Source organism: Dermacentor andersoni, chromosome 9, assembly GCF_023375885.2.
Source record: "Dermacentor andersoni chromosome 9, qqDerAnde1_hic_scaffold, whole genome shotgun sequence".
Classification (NCBI taxonomy): domain Eukaryota; kingdom Metazoa; phylum Arthropoda; class Arachnida; order Ixodida; family Ixodidae; genus Dermacentor; species Dermacentor andersoni.
The window spans coordinates 65,735,404-65,751,307 of NC_092822.1; the positions used below are offsets into that span (position 1 = coordinate 65,735,404).

Consider the following 15,904-nt stretch of genomic DNA (forward strand, 5'->3'; position numbering starts at 1 on the left):
GGATGCATCGGAAACGGAAACGGGATACGCTGTATTGGTTCCGTGGGTTCCGCGTTAGCTTGCGCGATTTTTGGTAAATATGGTAATTTAATTCTAGTAAGTTATATTCGCCGCGACAATACGACAAAAGACTGCTACCAGTGCTCACGCCACAGCTCGCGTCGCCGTTTCTCATCCCTGTCTGCAGAAATTATGTCGCTCGAAGCGATCGACGCAGAGCTACAATGGTGATGGAAGTCGTGACAGCCGCCAGCGCGATCGCCGTCCTGCTCTCGGCCGTGTTTCTCAAAGAAGCTTCGAGCTTCCGCGACATCACGGCTGAAGTATTCGGCAGCGCCCAACCGAGCGTTCTCGGCGCCTTCGGCGACTTCAACTCGGACAAGCTCACCGATCTCTTCCTCACGTCGAACGATTCCCACAAGCTGGAGATATGGGCCGCCACGGGCGTGAAGCCGTCGTTCGAGAAGTCCGAGGTGCAGTGCACCGTTCCGGGCGTCATCACGGGCATCATGCCGGGCGACTTCGACGGTGATTCCATCATGGACGTGCTGGTAACGTCCAAGGACAGCGGCGACAAGTCCGACGCCCTCGACGTTCGAATCTTCTGGGGTCGCTTGCGAATGGGCGTGGACTGCGAGAACAGCACGCACGTAGCGGGCGTAGGCTGGCAGCCGCTGCTGTTGGACTACAACGGTGACCGGATCGTCGACCTACTGTCCGCGCGAGTGGAAGACCCCAACACGAGGACCGTGTGGATGTTCGGTCCGAGCAGGATTCCGGCGACCGTGGCGCTCGGTGTGGGTGCGAGCGCGCTCTCGAAGCCGCACTCGAATTCCTTCGTGGACCTGAATGACGACATGACCGCCGATCTTATGCTGACCTCCGAGTCCTCCATGGAGGTCTGGTACTGGGTCGGCAACAGTTCGTTCAGCGGTCCGAACAGGCGCGACTACCCGCCTGACGCCGCAGTGAAAGGTCAGTCCCTCTTTGTCGACGTCGACGCAGACGGCGACATGGAGCACGTAATGCCCGTCTGCCTCGGAAGCTCAGACTGTAAGCACTCGGCGATAATGGTGCTCAATGGTAGTAGCCACTGGGTCACCTGGTTCGAGTCATTTCAAGACGCCGCCAACTACACTTGGAAATTCCATGTTGATGAGGGCCAACCGTCCGATGTCGCGATTCCAGTCGCCTTACGTACAGGGGACGTTGACATGGACGGTTACCCCGACTTCTTGGCGATATTGGAAGGCAAGCCGCCGGGCCAGAAGAAGATAGTCACCCGGGTCACACTCCTGCTCAACGTCCGCTGCTCGCACTGCCCGTTCGGGCGAAACTTGGTCCCTTACTGGAATTACGGAGCCCTGGCGAACTTTGACTCCGCCAAGCTGGCAGCGTTCTTCGACATCGACGAAGACGGGCACATGGACATCCTGCTGACTAACGGAACCAGCCAGAATGGCTTTCACACGTACGCGCTTCGCAACCAGTTTAGCGACGATGCGTGCTTCATCAAGGTTTTGGCGGTGAGCGGCCTCTGCTACACCGACTGCCCACAGGGTCACCTGGCCTACGGCACGAATCAACCGGGCCCCCTGGTGCGGTACCGGATCATAACGTCCAGTGGCCACCCGCAGGTGTGTACCTTTTCCGTTGGCCGGAATGCCAACTTGTGCGATGTGATGTATGTTTGGCAAAGAAAGTGTGCTCACATTGTTTGAAGTGTAAATTTGTACAAAACATTTGTTGTCTGAATTATCACCGCTCCTGGCACAATGTGAAATGTGTGCCAAGTTCTCAGGAGTAATTTATTATTTAGTATTAACAATAGGTACAACATGCATCAGAAATGTTATGAAGCAGATCAGCGATGCTTGTAGGAGAGTGCGCTGCTCCCACAGGATAAAAAGGGATTCAACGAATCGAGGCTTACGCTGGCACTGACATAGTTAACTTGCTGCGACTGTGTTTTTTTTTAAAAGAGAAGAGGGATCAACCCAGACAGCCACTTACAGTAACTATGCTTGATATTTATGCTGTTTCACTGGCCATTTGCATGCAGTAAAGTTTTTCATGTTAAACAGCTACATGGAGAAAGAAGTGACACAGAAGTGTAAAAAAAGATATTCAGATGAGAAGAGAGATGAGGGCCTGCTATGAATTGTGATCATTCTTATTGTCCCTTTTTATTTCTTTGCATTGTTTTGTACCACTGAGTTCATGTGGTGGCACATTCATGTAAATGCCAGAATATTTACCGATATCTCCAGTGTTTTAGCATAGTTGTGTTCTGGTTTTTAACTTGTATATCTATCTGCCTTTCTTTTTCCTTCTTGCATGCTGTAGGAAAGTTGCAGCAGCCAGCTATATCAGTCTGCACACTACGCGCTGCAGCTGCCTTATTCGGTGTTTGGCCTTGGCCAGTCGCCGAACTTTGTGGACGTTCTGACTGTCGCCTTAGCTAACAACGAGAGCACCGAGCATCCCAGCGTGCACCACCAGTGGACCCAAATCATCCCAAACTCGCAGATGGTGGTCATCCCATATCCGGCAAATGACCCGTCACGCTGGGTCAACAAGCTTTTCGTCACTCCGGGACGACAGGTACAGTTTCCTGGGATGAGTGCACATTCCTTCCAGCTTTCCCCCTCCCATCTCCCGAATTTGAAATGGCATGTCAGAAGTGTGGAGAAATGTCGATAAGATGTGGCTTTACCATTGCTATGAAGAATTGGAGAAACTCTTCAGGCAGATTACAGTGAAGTTAAGATGTAGATTGCACTGCACCTGAGCGGTGGTGCCATCTGTGACCACTACTGTTTCGTTGTAGTGGCGACAGATGGTGCCACCACTATATTACACTATATTACACACTATATTACATTGATAGTGTGTGTGAATGCATGTGTGACTGTGCTTATGTGTGCATGTACCTGATATGTGTTGCCTACCAAGGCCAGGGCACTGCTACTTTTTCGCGGCGATGCCCACCCGTTACAAAGGGGGAGGTCACCAAATCCAATTCGATCCCATCCAATCTGCATATTTTTTTTAGCGGTATTGCTGCAGACGTGGCATTAAAATGGACCCACTGTGAAATGCTATATCTGTGCAAAATTTCAGCACGAACAGGCAAGTGGTTTAGTTCAAGGAGTCATTTATACTTGGCACTCCTATTTAAGTAACACTTCGTAAAATGCTGGAGAAGATTAAAGTTTGGGTACTATGTATGCTTAATGTTGCTGATCATAATTTCGAGTTTGCTAAACTATAGATTTTCCCACAAAAATTGCTATAGGGAAATCTGGCATTAATGTCTGGTAGTTGCAATTATGGTGGTTCATTCAACATGGGTATGATGGTTAGTATATGGATATGGCTAAACTCCATCCTTCTAGCTTCAGACGACCTTGCATTTTTGAAAATTTTTCATTTTCAACAAAATATCTTTTGAATGCAACAGTCCACTGTGACTATTCATGTGTGCAGAGACTTGTTACGTTCAAGTCTCTAACGAAACAAGATTGCATGGAGATCTAGAAAAATTAACCTTAACAAATAATGCAGCAAGAATGTCTGCAGCCACAGAGATGAAAATAATTTCATGTGCTACCATTCATTCTCATAGTAACTGAACATTCAAAGCACTAGAGTTTTAGCATCATGAGCACATCATGAAATCAATCGTGAGCACATCAGAGGAGATTGCAGTCATAATGGGATACGTTGGCCAAGACAATGCAGAAGATATAGATGATTATGCAGGACATAAGCTTAAGCTTTGAAAACATTTTTGAAGAGTACTGACTCAAAAATGTTGTGTCCCACTTTCTTATGCCGTTATAGGTAGCTGTAGGCTCCGTAATTGTGATACAGAGCAGCGATTTCATAATTAATTACACCACCATTTATGTGAGCAGATCCATAAGCACATGTAGTGCAGCACTGCTTCGGACGTGTAGGAGACTGTTCACACCATCGAAAGGTGGAGGGAGTAGTTACATTGCGTCGTACACAACTTGATAGCGTGCCTGTCAGCCCGTTGTGGTGGTTGAAGACCATACAATGACCATCCCGCTGAAAGCTGCCAGTAATGGCCTTCCAATTGTGCGCTTCTCTAGAGGGGATCTCGCTCTCTCTCCTCTTGTCCTGTCGAGTGCCGAGTAGACTTGGCTTTATGCAGTGTGCGTTTACACACATCAGTGGTGTCTGGTACCACGAGATTGCCGCATCATGCTTTGGCGACACGAACAGCTTCTCTTTTCATGTCTAAAGCAGTGCTGCAGTTCTCATGCCTGTTTAACTGGTTGCGTTAAATGGTAACGTAATTAATTATTTCTTGCATTCTCGAGGAATTGAGCTGCCATAGCGTAGTTATCGGGTGAACAGCTTTCCGATAAAGAAAAAAAAGCAAGATAGTTCTTTTCTGTCAGTGCTCTTCCTCTGCAATGGTGCATTTGATTATTTACTTGTGTACCTGAAAGGGACGCTAAACGAAAAAATTCAGTCTAGCTAGGTCAACAGATAGTTTGTCTAGAAGTCTATCATTGTTTTCTGTGTGCTAATACAGGAGATTTCCGTTAATTCGACTCCGGTTAATGTGATCCATTATTGTGATCCATTAACAGTAATGTTAATGTGATATGGTGACCCCAATAGCGACCCATTTGGTGCCAGTGTCTGACTTGGTGGAGTCGTTGAGCACATGTCATATCTTGTCGAAAATGCCTACTTTCGGCCTGGCCTTATAAGGTTTTCAAGCAATATCCATAGCTCACAATGTTTTATAACGGTATTTACCCTATTCTATCGCGCGCCTCATTCTTTTTCTAAAAACATAATTGGGCCAAGAATTGACAGCGGGGTGTAGTCGGACACAAAACCACTCTTGCAACGTTTGCATGCTTTGCCGCATAACACAAATGTACGGCGGCGAAGCTAACTGCAGGGGTTCGGCCACCATTGTGCAATAATGTTATTGTTAAAGAATCGGGTGCGCGTTAGATTTCTAATTTGTTTAGGAGCTTTAATGTCATTTATGCGTTAGTTTACTGCTTTGGACACGTCGAAAATGGGCGCGCGTTTCATTCGAGGGCATGCTAGAATTGCACAAATACTGCCAATTTTTATTGGCAGTGTGCTTTGGCGTTGTTTCTTCATCTTGTTTACTTCAACCCGCCGGATAATTCGATAGATTCAGTCGGTCCCGTTAGGGTCGAATTAACGGAAGTCGACTGTGTATAACTGTATAGAAAGTTGCCAATAAAGGTCCCATTGCTGCTTCTCAAAAGCCTTGTCTTTCAGTCTAGCTTGACCTAATATTTTCTTTAACTGTCCCTTTAAGTTTGCCCTCACCAGCATTAAATTGTCTGTGTACTAAAATCTGTGGTCATGCATATTTCAGGTGTTGCTGACATTTGTTGCCCTGGCTGGAACATGTGTCTTCATTGTGCTGATCATCGGGGCCTTGCACTGGCTGGAGAAACGAGAGGACCGCCGTATGAAGCTCCAAGAGGCGCAACAATTCCACTTTGATGCCATGTAGTGCGATCTTTATGACATGTTGTCACGCCAAGTGTTCTCATTGTAAATGAACCTGTGGTGCACCGTGTTCAGCAATAAGACTGCCTTATCTGGCCGCCATTCCGTGCAGCAGCGAAGAAGCGTTTGTGATGTAGCTTTGAAGACAGTTTGGTGAATGCTACAGGGCTCAATAGGGCGGGGCCTGTAAACCTTGGAAGTCCTGTGCTTCGCTGGGATAATTGGTGTGTGCCTTCCAATAGGAAGCCCGATTCTTCGCGCTTCATGAAGCAGTTGAACTTTAGCAGAGGGATAGTGTGGACTCTGCCTTTTCAGGGATAATTATGAAGTCTATTTGCGTCATTGCGCTTGAGTGCTGGTAAACATCAGGTACTTCAGCAATTCACAGGTCTTGTTCATGGCTGTTAGCCTACTTTTTGTGTCACCATGATTGTAGGACTACTGGCACTTGGTCTCCATAAGTTTTCACAGAATTGAAGCCTTGCTACGATTTTTCTTCCAATTACACTTTCTAATGAGAGTTAGATGTTTTATGCACTGGGGTTTTGAGATGTCCAGAATTTTGTTGTCACCTTGTGAAGTTGATATGAAGCACCGAGTAAAGAATGTGTGCAATTGAGTGAGAATTATTTTAAGCACCCTGGTGACCAAGCAAAGTGTATTGTTTTTCTTATGTCTTTTCACTGGCATTCACTTTAAACAAGTCTTTGCATGCTTGATGCCTTATTATCTTCAAGCAATTATTGTTTTTTGGAATCACTACATATTTGCTAGGAACATCTTAGCATGTGTGAAGCCCAGAAGAGGCCTGTCATCCCAGTGCTCTCATGCTCAGCGTATTTGCTTTTTCGTCTCTTAACTGTGTTTTGTTTACAAGGACATTGATTGGGTGCAGAGCAAACCCTTTGAATAATGTGCATCTGTATGTAACATGAATATGGTAGGAACCTATTTCAATACAACTGTTAAAAGCAGGTGATTATGTGCCTTCATAGGCAGTGCTTAAATGCAATGCAAGTTTTGAGACTTACTTTTATATTTATGCAGCACTTTCATATTTATTGCATTAGAGACTTGTGTTACTTCATTCCTAGTCGAACTGTTATCAGAAACTTGCTGTTGGATAAATTTATCGGAACAGCTAATGGCGATCTGTTTTCTTGCTTTGTTGGTTATAAAAGCATTTGTTTGCCCCCCTAAAGTGTTTTCTTTTATTGCATAGAGACTTTCATTTTATTGAACAGAACAGCAAAGCGTATAAACATATAGTCAATTATTTCATCACTAGAGATAACAATAAAGCCTGGTTCGGTACTGTGGAAGGTGTCAAGCAAAATGCATACATACAGGCACAGTGCTGCTGCATTTATCTAGGTCTGTAACCAAAACACCTCATACTTAGCACACAACTGTTTCTGAAGACTTCATATGGTACATCACAGTCCATGGTTTATTTACACATCACACAATGCGCCAACTCTCGCCACACATTTCAGCGGCATCCTCGACAAACGGCCACCTGTGAGCCAATGCGCTAATGATAAGCATTTTCACGTAGGCCTAAATCTTGTCATCGGCAAGATCAGGTACAAATATGCACCGTTTCCTTTACAAATGCACTTTACGGGCAACCATCTTCTAACCGCATAATGGTCAACCAGCACAGAGTTCTATGGTTGGTCTGTACAGCTCGACCTGTAGCATCACCACGTATGGCGTGTCATGGCTGGCAAAATCAGCTTTGCAAGTAAATGGGTGTGGGCTTCCTGTGACAGCAGACGTGCAAGAAAACGGTGCAAATCTTGCCCGTTTCTGAGATCCTCGTCTGACACAAGCTACGTTGATGTCGCACGGGGCAGAAACTTTACGAGTTACTATCTGACCAAAACAATCTTGCAAAACTTTGGCTGCGGGCGCACTTCTTACAACGTCGCATTCTCAGTCTTGATGCTGGTGTTGCGCTTCCCGCCAAGCGTTCTGGACACTGGCCACCATTCTCTTGCAGAGGCTCGACCGCAGAAAGGCGCCCACGGCACAGACGATGGTGAACAGCCACGCCGAAACGAGCACCCAGTCTGTGTATTCTAGCGGTTTATCAGCCAGCGGACCATTGTAGTCTGGGTCTAGCGGCCGACTGGCTTGCATTCCCGTGTGCCTGGTAACGAACGCCATCAAACCTTGCATAGTCACGAACGTGTCGTTAAACTTGGCCACGGCGCGGCCGTTGTGGAAGAGAAGTATACTGGGGACGGCGACGAGGCCGTAGCGCATGTTTATGTGGCTCGACTTGACGACGTCCACGGCGTAGAACTCGAGATCGGGAAAGCCGGCGGGCAGAGCGTTGACGTAGGGCGCAGCGCTGGCGCAAAAATTGCAGTAGGGCGAGTAGAACGTGACGACAATGCAACGGCCGCTGGTCGAGTTCGTCTTGTTTGGCGCAGGCGAGAGCTCCTGAAGAAGGGCCGTGCCGTTGATCAGCTGCAACGCGTTGAATTCGTCGCTTTCGTTCCTCGACGCGTTACTGGGAAGGCATCGGATCGGATTGGACGTCGACGACGCGTTGCGGGCGCCAGCCGTTTCCGTGGAGTTGTTGGTGTCGTCGGCAGTGCTGTTCGTTTCCGCGTCCCCTTCGGCGGCGTCGACAGGTAGTACACTCTGGGCACCTGGGACTTCTGGTTCATTGACGACCGTGTCTTCGGTGTTTTCACGAGACGTTACGACAATTTCATCAACCTGCTCGCCTTGGCAAGAAAATAACGAAACGACGAACACGCAGCACAAAAACGACACAGGAGCCATGTTGCTGATGCCAGTGCCGATTGCACTGTTGCCGTGATATCGTAACGAAAGTGTACTTGTAGAATAATCGTAACGCGACAACAGAAGCATAAAGTGGACACATGTTGTGACAATGTTAATTTTCTGGATAATTGCTTGTTATCGTTACAAGATATTCATTTATAATTTTAATTACGGGCGTCTAATAGAAATATCGCGGAAACTGACATTTTATCGCGTGTATTTTTTATCGTATCCATGGAACACTCTTTAAAATAGAGTGTGCATCCTTTGAAGCTTATCTTGTCCTACAACTACAATCGTCATCTGCCTTGCTTGCGTTTGCGTTTCCTTTCTTGAAAAGTCGGCGCTTGATACTTTCCTGTCGAGAATGTTAAGACACGCTGATAACGAGCAAGCCGTTCGAGACTTATGATGACTTTATATGGAAAAGAAATGCGGGCAAGACCAACGTTTATAGATACTTGGCAAGACCGATGACGATTATCATTGTGGGACACGATTAGCCCCAAAGGGTGTTTTAAGAGTGAAGCATGTATAGAGTTTCATGCCTCCTGGCTTCTTCCGACACCGAGCACGGTGGATGCTGGTTCGACTCCCGACCGGCATGGTTAAGAGACAATACGCGATTTCCACTGCGAGCAACCCATATATGTACTACACTCTTAAAAAAGCTTACACCATTTGGCCTATCTTTCCCACAACGATAATCGTCATCTATCTGAATGGCATAAGTACCCGCGGTACTTCCTAGGTCACGAATGACATGTGTAACATATGTGCCTTATCAGCATGACATAGCATTCTCGACGGGAAAGTAGCGAGCGCAGAGTTTTCAAGAAAGGAAACGCAAGCTAGGCAGATGATGATCACCGTTGTTGAACAAGATAAGCGCCAGGGGTGCAAATGTTCTTTTTTAGAGTGATATAGCCAATATAGCTTTGAAGCGTGTACAGCTTAGCAATTCAACTGATCTACCAAGCGGCGGTTAATTGTTAATTTTATTATGAATGGCGATCGGTCATTAACCCTCCTCTGTATAAATAAGAACGCATAATAGCAGAATTAAGTTAGTGTCGTGGTACTTGATAACACATTGGAGTTAGGTTAGCTGGAGCGACTATGATTACGTCTTCAAAAGAAGCGCCAGGACCAATTTCTTTCAATAACGGAAAACCAAAGGGAAAACTACGAAGTTCAGAGCAATTCAGAGACGCTGCTTCGGTAGCCGCTTGGGCCTAAAGAAGCGGTGAGCCTAAAGAATCGCCCTTCGCAGAACCGATGCCGCTTACCTAGTGTCGTAAGAAAAAAAAAAAAAAAAGGCAAAAAGTATGGCGCAGCGCACGTGCAAAGAGAGCGCGCGTAGCGCTCTGACCTTGAGTCGCGAGACCCATGAAACTCCGATGTCGAAACACCGTCGCTGTTTCTAAGCGAGCGAACTGCGCGGTTTCTTTCCGTTTTGCTATGCGTTTAGTGAATAAAAAATGACGAAAAGAGACTTGGTCTAACTCGCCAAGATAACGTTATCGTCCACGTTACATGATAAGCTACCGATCCATCGTTGGACTTTCGAAATGCTCTTTTATTTCGCGCTACGATCGCCCTCTTCACTACTTGCGTTGCTGCTGCTGCAGTTGGCAGCGTTTCCCAGATGGGACCGTCGAGAGTTGGCAACACTAACAATAACATGGCGGTCAGCTGTTGGAAGTCGAAGAGCAGTGGGTGATTGGAGTAGCGAAAAAACCCGTCCGCGTATCCGCCTAGAAATTGCCGATAAACTTATCCCACTGCGCTAGATGTTGTTCGAAGGACGTGACCGTCCGATACGTCGGGATTCGCATGCTACCGGAGCGTCTGCGACTGACAGTCTACGACGAAGCTTGTGCCTGGTGCGAGCATGATACTACGGATACCGTGCTTTGTCGATACGGCGCTTCGGGTGATCTCCTCTCAATTGGCTCCCGCGAAAAGGTTTTTCGCACTCTACGCACCCGACTCCAACGGAGCGGTCATCTACCTGCGACATTTTTCTTAGGTAACGTCGTACTCTGTTTTACCGTGAGCAGTTGCGCCTTCGCGTTTTTTCCGTGCAGCTTTGTAGGGCAAACCTCGAACCCCGCCGCGTTTTCTCCAGAAATGCTAAAAACCTACTCCGACTTGGAACCGTCGTAAGTGTGTAGGGAGTCTGTTGCCATTCGAGTACTCGCGTGCTTTCGGGCGCGATAAATGTTCCAAGACGTGCGCGCCAGATGAAGCGTTGAAGGCTGTTCGGTAACACCTGCCCCCTTCATCCGCGGCGTTTGCAGGTCACTGTGCAGTCTATCGACGAGACAGGCAAGATGTTGTACGTGTTCCTCGTCGATACAGGCAAGATGGTGACCTTTGATATGAACCACGCCGTCGAAAGGTGAGTGTACCAGTTTGCATGAGTCAAGGCACATTTGGTTTGCGCGTAACCATAGCAACACAGTGAAATCCTTTGTTCCACGCCTGACAGCGTACGCGAACATGTTATCGCGTGCAGCGTTTGTTTGTGCATGCCCAAGACATGCTTAGCTTGGGAGGCGTTCTTCTTGGGAGGCGCCCATCAATGTTGTTCTCTGTCCGCGCTGTCCGTTGCCTTTTCCTCAATAAACGCTTTCTTCAGGCCTCGGCGCGTCTCAACAGCGTCGATTGAACGTGCGCGCCGCGTTTCAAAACAACGTGTCACCGGCAAATGCATGCTAAACCCGCGTGATTTCCCTGACTGGTCGTTGTTGCAGTCAAAAAGCCGTTTATTAACCTTGGGTGTGAGCATAATCGCTTTTCTTACAAGACCCTACTGTTCTTAGTTCTTGTTCATCTCTCGCCAAACATATTTTTTTTCATTAATCGTCCATGTTGATGGTTTAGCTTTAACTTCGCACATCTGTACACACTACAAGCCTGTTGTGTCCACTGGAGCAGTCAGTAGTACTTTGCTCACTTAATGCTTGTGACTGGTAAAGGCTCGGCAAATGTGGCAGATTTGCTGCACTGTTCTGCTTTCACGACGTCGAACTGTGCGTTTTTGCAGTGTGGAACATCTCAAAGCAGTGATTTCTCAACGGTTCAATGTGCCGCCTGAAAAACAAGTGCTGCTTATCAGTGGAGGCGAAAGCCTGCAGCCAGCAGCTTCTGTGGGCAGCTATAGTGCAGGCACGGACACCAGCCCGATCTTCTTCTTCAATAAGGTTTCCATTGAATCGGACTCTCTTGTCAGGTCCAGCGAAATGGTTTCATCAGGTAAGCATTTTTAAAGCGAAGCTTTTTTTGCCTCTTCCTTTGACTTTCCCACTGCTGCTGCTGCTGTGGGCTGCTGTGACTGCTGCTGTTGTGCACACCACATCGGGGAGGTGGTTCAGAGTGGATGACAGACATGAGTAAGAGAGGAAAAAGATGGGAGGAACTCGTTTTCACCCCACCTCATTAACAGCTGTAGTTATCCGTGACTCCCCTCAGAAGCATTTCAGAAACTTCCCTTTCTACTAATCTGCGAGGCCAGAGGGGACGCAGATAGAACTGGAGGGAGGAGGAGGAGAGGGAGAAGAGGCAGCTTCCACATAAGAGAGGTGACGTGAGAAGGCAAGGAAACCAAGGCAAGGTGCAGTACGTTGCTGCTATTACTGAAAAATAAATGCCATGCAAATATGTCACGCGGGCAACCTATGCAGGGCGTGTAGAAGCAGAGCCGCATTAATTAAAGCGCACTGCAGGGTCCAGGGGACAATACCAAAGCAGTCGACCGTCAAATCAACACTTCTATGCCCGCCGCATTAGCTTTGCAGCTATGGCATTGCTGCAGGTCGTGGATTTGATCCCACTTGCAGCAGCCGCATTTCGACAGGGGCAAAATAGAAAATGCACGTGCACTTAGATTTTGGGACACATTAAAGAACATCACGGTGTCAAAATTAATCCGGAGTCCGCCACTGCGGCGCACCTCATAATTCGAGTGTGGTTTTGGCACCTACAGCCCCATAATCCCATTCAAGTTTAATACTTCTGCCACAATGCGATGTGCCACGTGAGAAAATGACAACGCTCAACCCTCTCAGAGGTTATAAAATATGGCACACAACAATGCCTCAAGAAAACACCTCTCCCTGTGTGTTCTGTGTACTATTCAGACAGACAGCAGTGGTGCATGCAAGGTAATGTTTAACATCAACTCACCCACCGTGGTTGCTCAGTGGCTATGGTGTTAGGCTGCTGAACACGAGGTCGCAGGATCGAATCCCGGCCACGGCGGCCACATTTCGATGGGGGCAAAATGCGAAAACACCCGTGTACTTAGATTTAGGTGCACGTTAAAGAACCCCAGGTGGTCGAAATTTCCGGAGTCCTCCATTACGGCGTGCCTCATAATCAGAAAGTGGTTTTGGCATGTAAAACCCCATAATTTTTTTTAACATCAACTTGCCACTCTCGTGTTGCCTAAGCGTTGAAGAAATTAAGCCTTGGTCATAAACATCACTGCTAATTATCATCAATCAAAGCATCCAACACGGAAAGCTTCGCTTACATCAATTCTCACAGTGCATGGGATCTGCATACTTTTTCTCTCCTTGGAAAAAGTAGACTAGAAAAGACATTAAATGAGTACCTCTTCACAGGGTGCACTCTGTTGATTGCATTTCTCATTCACAAGTTGATTATAGGCCCTATGCGCCACCACCCTACCACATGGGTTTGCTTGCTCAAACTGGTTTGTGCCTTATAAGTGTGCTAAAATATCTGCGTGCTTGTCAATGTTGGGCAGAAGTTTTCTAATGTGTTGTTGCCTGTTTCTGACAGATGGCTGGGCAACAAGTTCCATATTTTATTAACTTCCTTTTTCTTTGCAATTTTGTACGTTAAAGGAAGCCAGGATGGTGGTTATGATGTTGAAGGATATAAATGGTGTCAGTCGCATCCTTTACTAGATTTACTTGATAATTTGTTTTCCCATTTGAGCAGTGGTTCCGGTAGCACAAGGGTGCCATGAAGAAATGGTTCTCAAAGCCAACCCTATGTCCGCCATGCTTAAATAAAGTTTTTCTTCTAAAGGAACATTTTGCTTCAAGCTACAGTTTTATTTCTTCAATGGAGATTTGCCTGAAGAGTATCACGCAGGGCGTTAACGTGAACCTGACAGAAGTGTGTTGAGCTTGCTTGGTAGTTGGAGTCAGCCTGTCGAGTTCGTGTAAACGCTAGCTGGTCGGGCTGAGGTAGCCTGACTGCAGGGGTAGGTTACCCAGCCTGACCCGTTCGCAGCTTGCATTTGAATGCGGACTTGTAGGGCCAGCCAATGCCGGGACTTGAGTGTGACCACTGATAAGCCGAAGTTTTATGCGCTAGCAGTGGCATTGGTGTGGAAACAAGGCAAAGAGAAGCACTGTGTAGTGCAACCTTGTAACGATAAGAGGCATGAAATAGAGCTATTTGCAGACAGCTATGGGAACCAGAAACCCTCTTTGAACCCGCCGTGGTTGCTCAGTGGCTGTGGTGTTTGGCTGCTGAGCACGAGGTTGCGGAATCGAATCCCGGCCACGGCGGCCACATTTTGATGGGGGCGAAATGCGACAACACCCGTGTATTTAGATTTAGGTGCATGTTAAAGAACCTCAGGTGGTCGAAATTTCCGGAGTCCTTCACTACGGTGTGCCTCATAATCAAAGTGGTTTTGGCACGTAAAACCCCATAATTTAAGCCTTCTTCGAATGCGTTTGTGTCTCAGCTCGACGCTGCATGCTGCTGTTGTCCAGACCCGTCAGAAGCAAGTACCTGTAAATGGGGTCATGTCAGGTTGGGTTCATGTAAATATAGCCATGCACACACATTTTAAGCAGCTAGATATCATCAGCCTCTTGTGCCTTGCCACTACCGTGATGTTAGCAGATACAGCAGCAATCCTGGAGAAAACGGCACATGGTGTAATTTACAAGTGCATACCTGCAATTTTCCCAAATTTTATGTGAAGTTTATGAATTTGGGCTCATTCTACAATTTTATTAATGGTGTCATTTTATGTGAAAAGTAAAATTCTTTTTGCAAAACAGTTTTAAAGGGCCCCTCACCAGGTCTGGCCATTGTGAGCTGACAAGCGCAGAGCATACATTGCGATATAATGATCGTATCTGCAAATTACATCGCTACGCGCTGCAGAAAGACCTGAAATTTCAAACTGAATGCAGTTGTTCCTTCTCCTTGCGGCCGCTGCACTCCAAGCCGGAGGGTGTCGTACACTAAAGCCCCTCCATACACGTCTCCGCCGACCAGGTTAAGTACCGCCAACCTGCCCTCCTCCTCCACGCTCCTCTCCCACTCACTCCCTTAGCTTCCGGCGTCAAACGGAACTTACGTAGCTGCAGCTTCCTCTTCCCAGTGGAAGTGACAGTTTGTTTTTTAGCGTTGTTTACTTTCGCGCCGCTGGAGAGGCTTTAATTGCACGAGCTGCGGTTGAAACTGTGAATGCGATTCCATCCAAGAACCACCGCCTACTGTAACCAGCGATCTGCCCGTGTTCGCTGCTTCGCGTCAACCTGCGGCGGGTTGTGGCACGAGCGACAACGTACAGTGGAATGTAGTGCCTAGGCACTTGGAGACCACTGCAGTTTTTCGTGCATTTGGACAACAGCGACCGCGAACTCAGCGGATTACAACAGCTTGTCCCCTTCGGATTCTTCTTATGATGACTGCCACAGCTCTGCTAAGCACGCGCGGGTGTCTCACCATCGTCTAACAGCAGCCAAAGCGGAAAATCCCGCAGCGCAACTCCAGGAAGCGGAAACGCCGGAACCGGAAATTTTTAAACCGGAAATGCCGGAACTGGATTTGGTGTGAGGGGAAAAGGTGGCGCACAACAAAGGTTGTCGCTACTTAAGAAAGTGGCGGTGGCGCGTAGATGCAGGGGCTTTATCGTACACATGCTAGTGCGCCTACATACATGTGCTTGCACTGTGACGTCGCTCGCGGTGACACGTGACCTAGAGAATTATTTAAGGCAACATCTGTTATTTCTGTAATATGTTGCTTGAATAGACGAGAGAAATATTAAAACGCACAAACCGAATATCTGCATGTTCTTGTTTTACTTCGCACCGTAGCAAGAGAGATCTACTTCCATTTCGTCTGCTTGTGTCCACATCGTGCAGTCGCGTGTGCAGACACCGAAACTGTCATTTTCTGCCATGTTCCAGCGCGGGATCATGCTCTGTGATCCGCTTGTGTCTGCCTCAGTATTTGTGTAGCACTGACTTATACCGCTGGTCAGGTGTCCTCGTGCACAGCACGCAAAATTGTGCGTTGCGCTTAACGAGACAATCGCAACAGCTTGTGCACGATACCATCAGTGGAAGTGTGCCGTGCCGCAAAAAAGAGAGGAGAAAAAAACGAAGGCGCGGCTTGTGATATATGCGTCGCGCGATCCTCGAGGTCCAGTATGGGAGAATGCGGGGAAGGGATTTTGCTTGCGGAGGCCGATGGGGAAGTGGAGAGAGTGTTTCGCTTGGCAGTGGAGCTCGCCGCCTGAAATCGTAGTTTCACGGCACTGAAATATTTCTAT

General features: G+C 47.5%; 3 protein-coding genes across 4 annotated transcripts in view; 2 read left to right on the forward strand and 1 right to left on the reverse strand.

Moving 5' to 3' along the window:
• On the forward strand, positions 1–6,863 carry LOC126528179 (T-cell immunomodulatory protein). Its single transcript, XM_050176057.3, has 3 exons — positions 1–1,637; positions 2,347–2,604; positions 5,405–6,863. Exons 1-3 carry the CDS (start codon positions 225–227, stop codon positions 5,543–5,545), a joined length of 1,812 nt encoding a protein of 603 aa, XP_050032014.1. The 5' UTR covers positions 1–224; the 3' UTR covers positions 5,546–6,863.
• A 105-nt stretch (positions 6,864–6,968) lies between these two features.
• bug (thioredoxin domain-containing protein bug) lies at positions 6,969–8,370 on the reverse strand. Its single transcript, XM_050176059.3, has one exon. The coding sequence runs from the start codon at positions 8,338–8,340 to the stop codon at positions 7,480–7,482; it is 861 nt and encodes a 286-aa protein (XP_050032016.1). The 5' UTR covers positions 8,341–8,370; the 3' UTR covers positions 6,969–7,479.
• An 870-nt stretch (positions 8,371–9,240) lies between these two features.
• Positions 9,241–15,904, forward strand: part of Atg17 (autophagy-related 17) — a 60,059-nt gene continuing 53,395 nt past the window's right edge. Inside the window, exons 1-3 of one of the 2 annotated variants that reach the window (XM_050176051.3) lie at positions 9,241–10,375; positions 10,647–10,747; positions 11,396–11,604. In XM_050176051.3, the coding sequence (XP_050032008.1) occupies positions 10,680–10,747; positions 11,396–11,604 (277 nt within the window). In that variant the 5' untranslated portion in view covers positions 9,241–10,375; positions 10,647–10,679. The remainder of the gene's footprint in view (positions 10,376–10,646; positions 10,748–11,395; positions 11,605–15,904) is intronic. The other variant, XM_050176052.3, reaches the window with a different exon arrangement.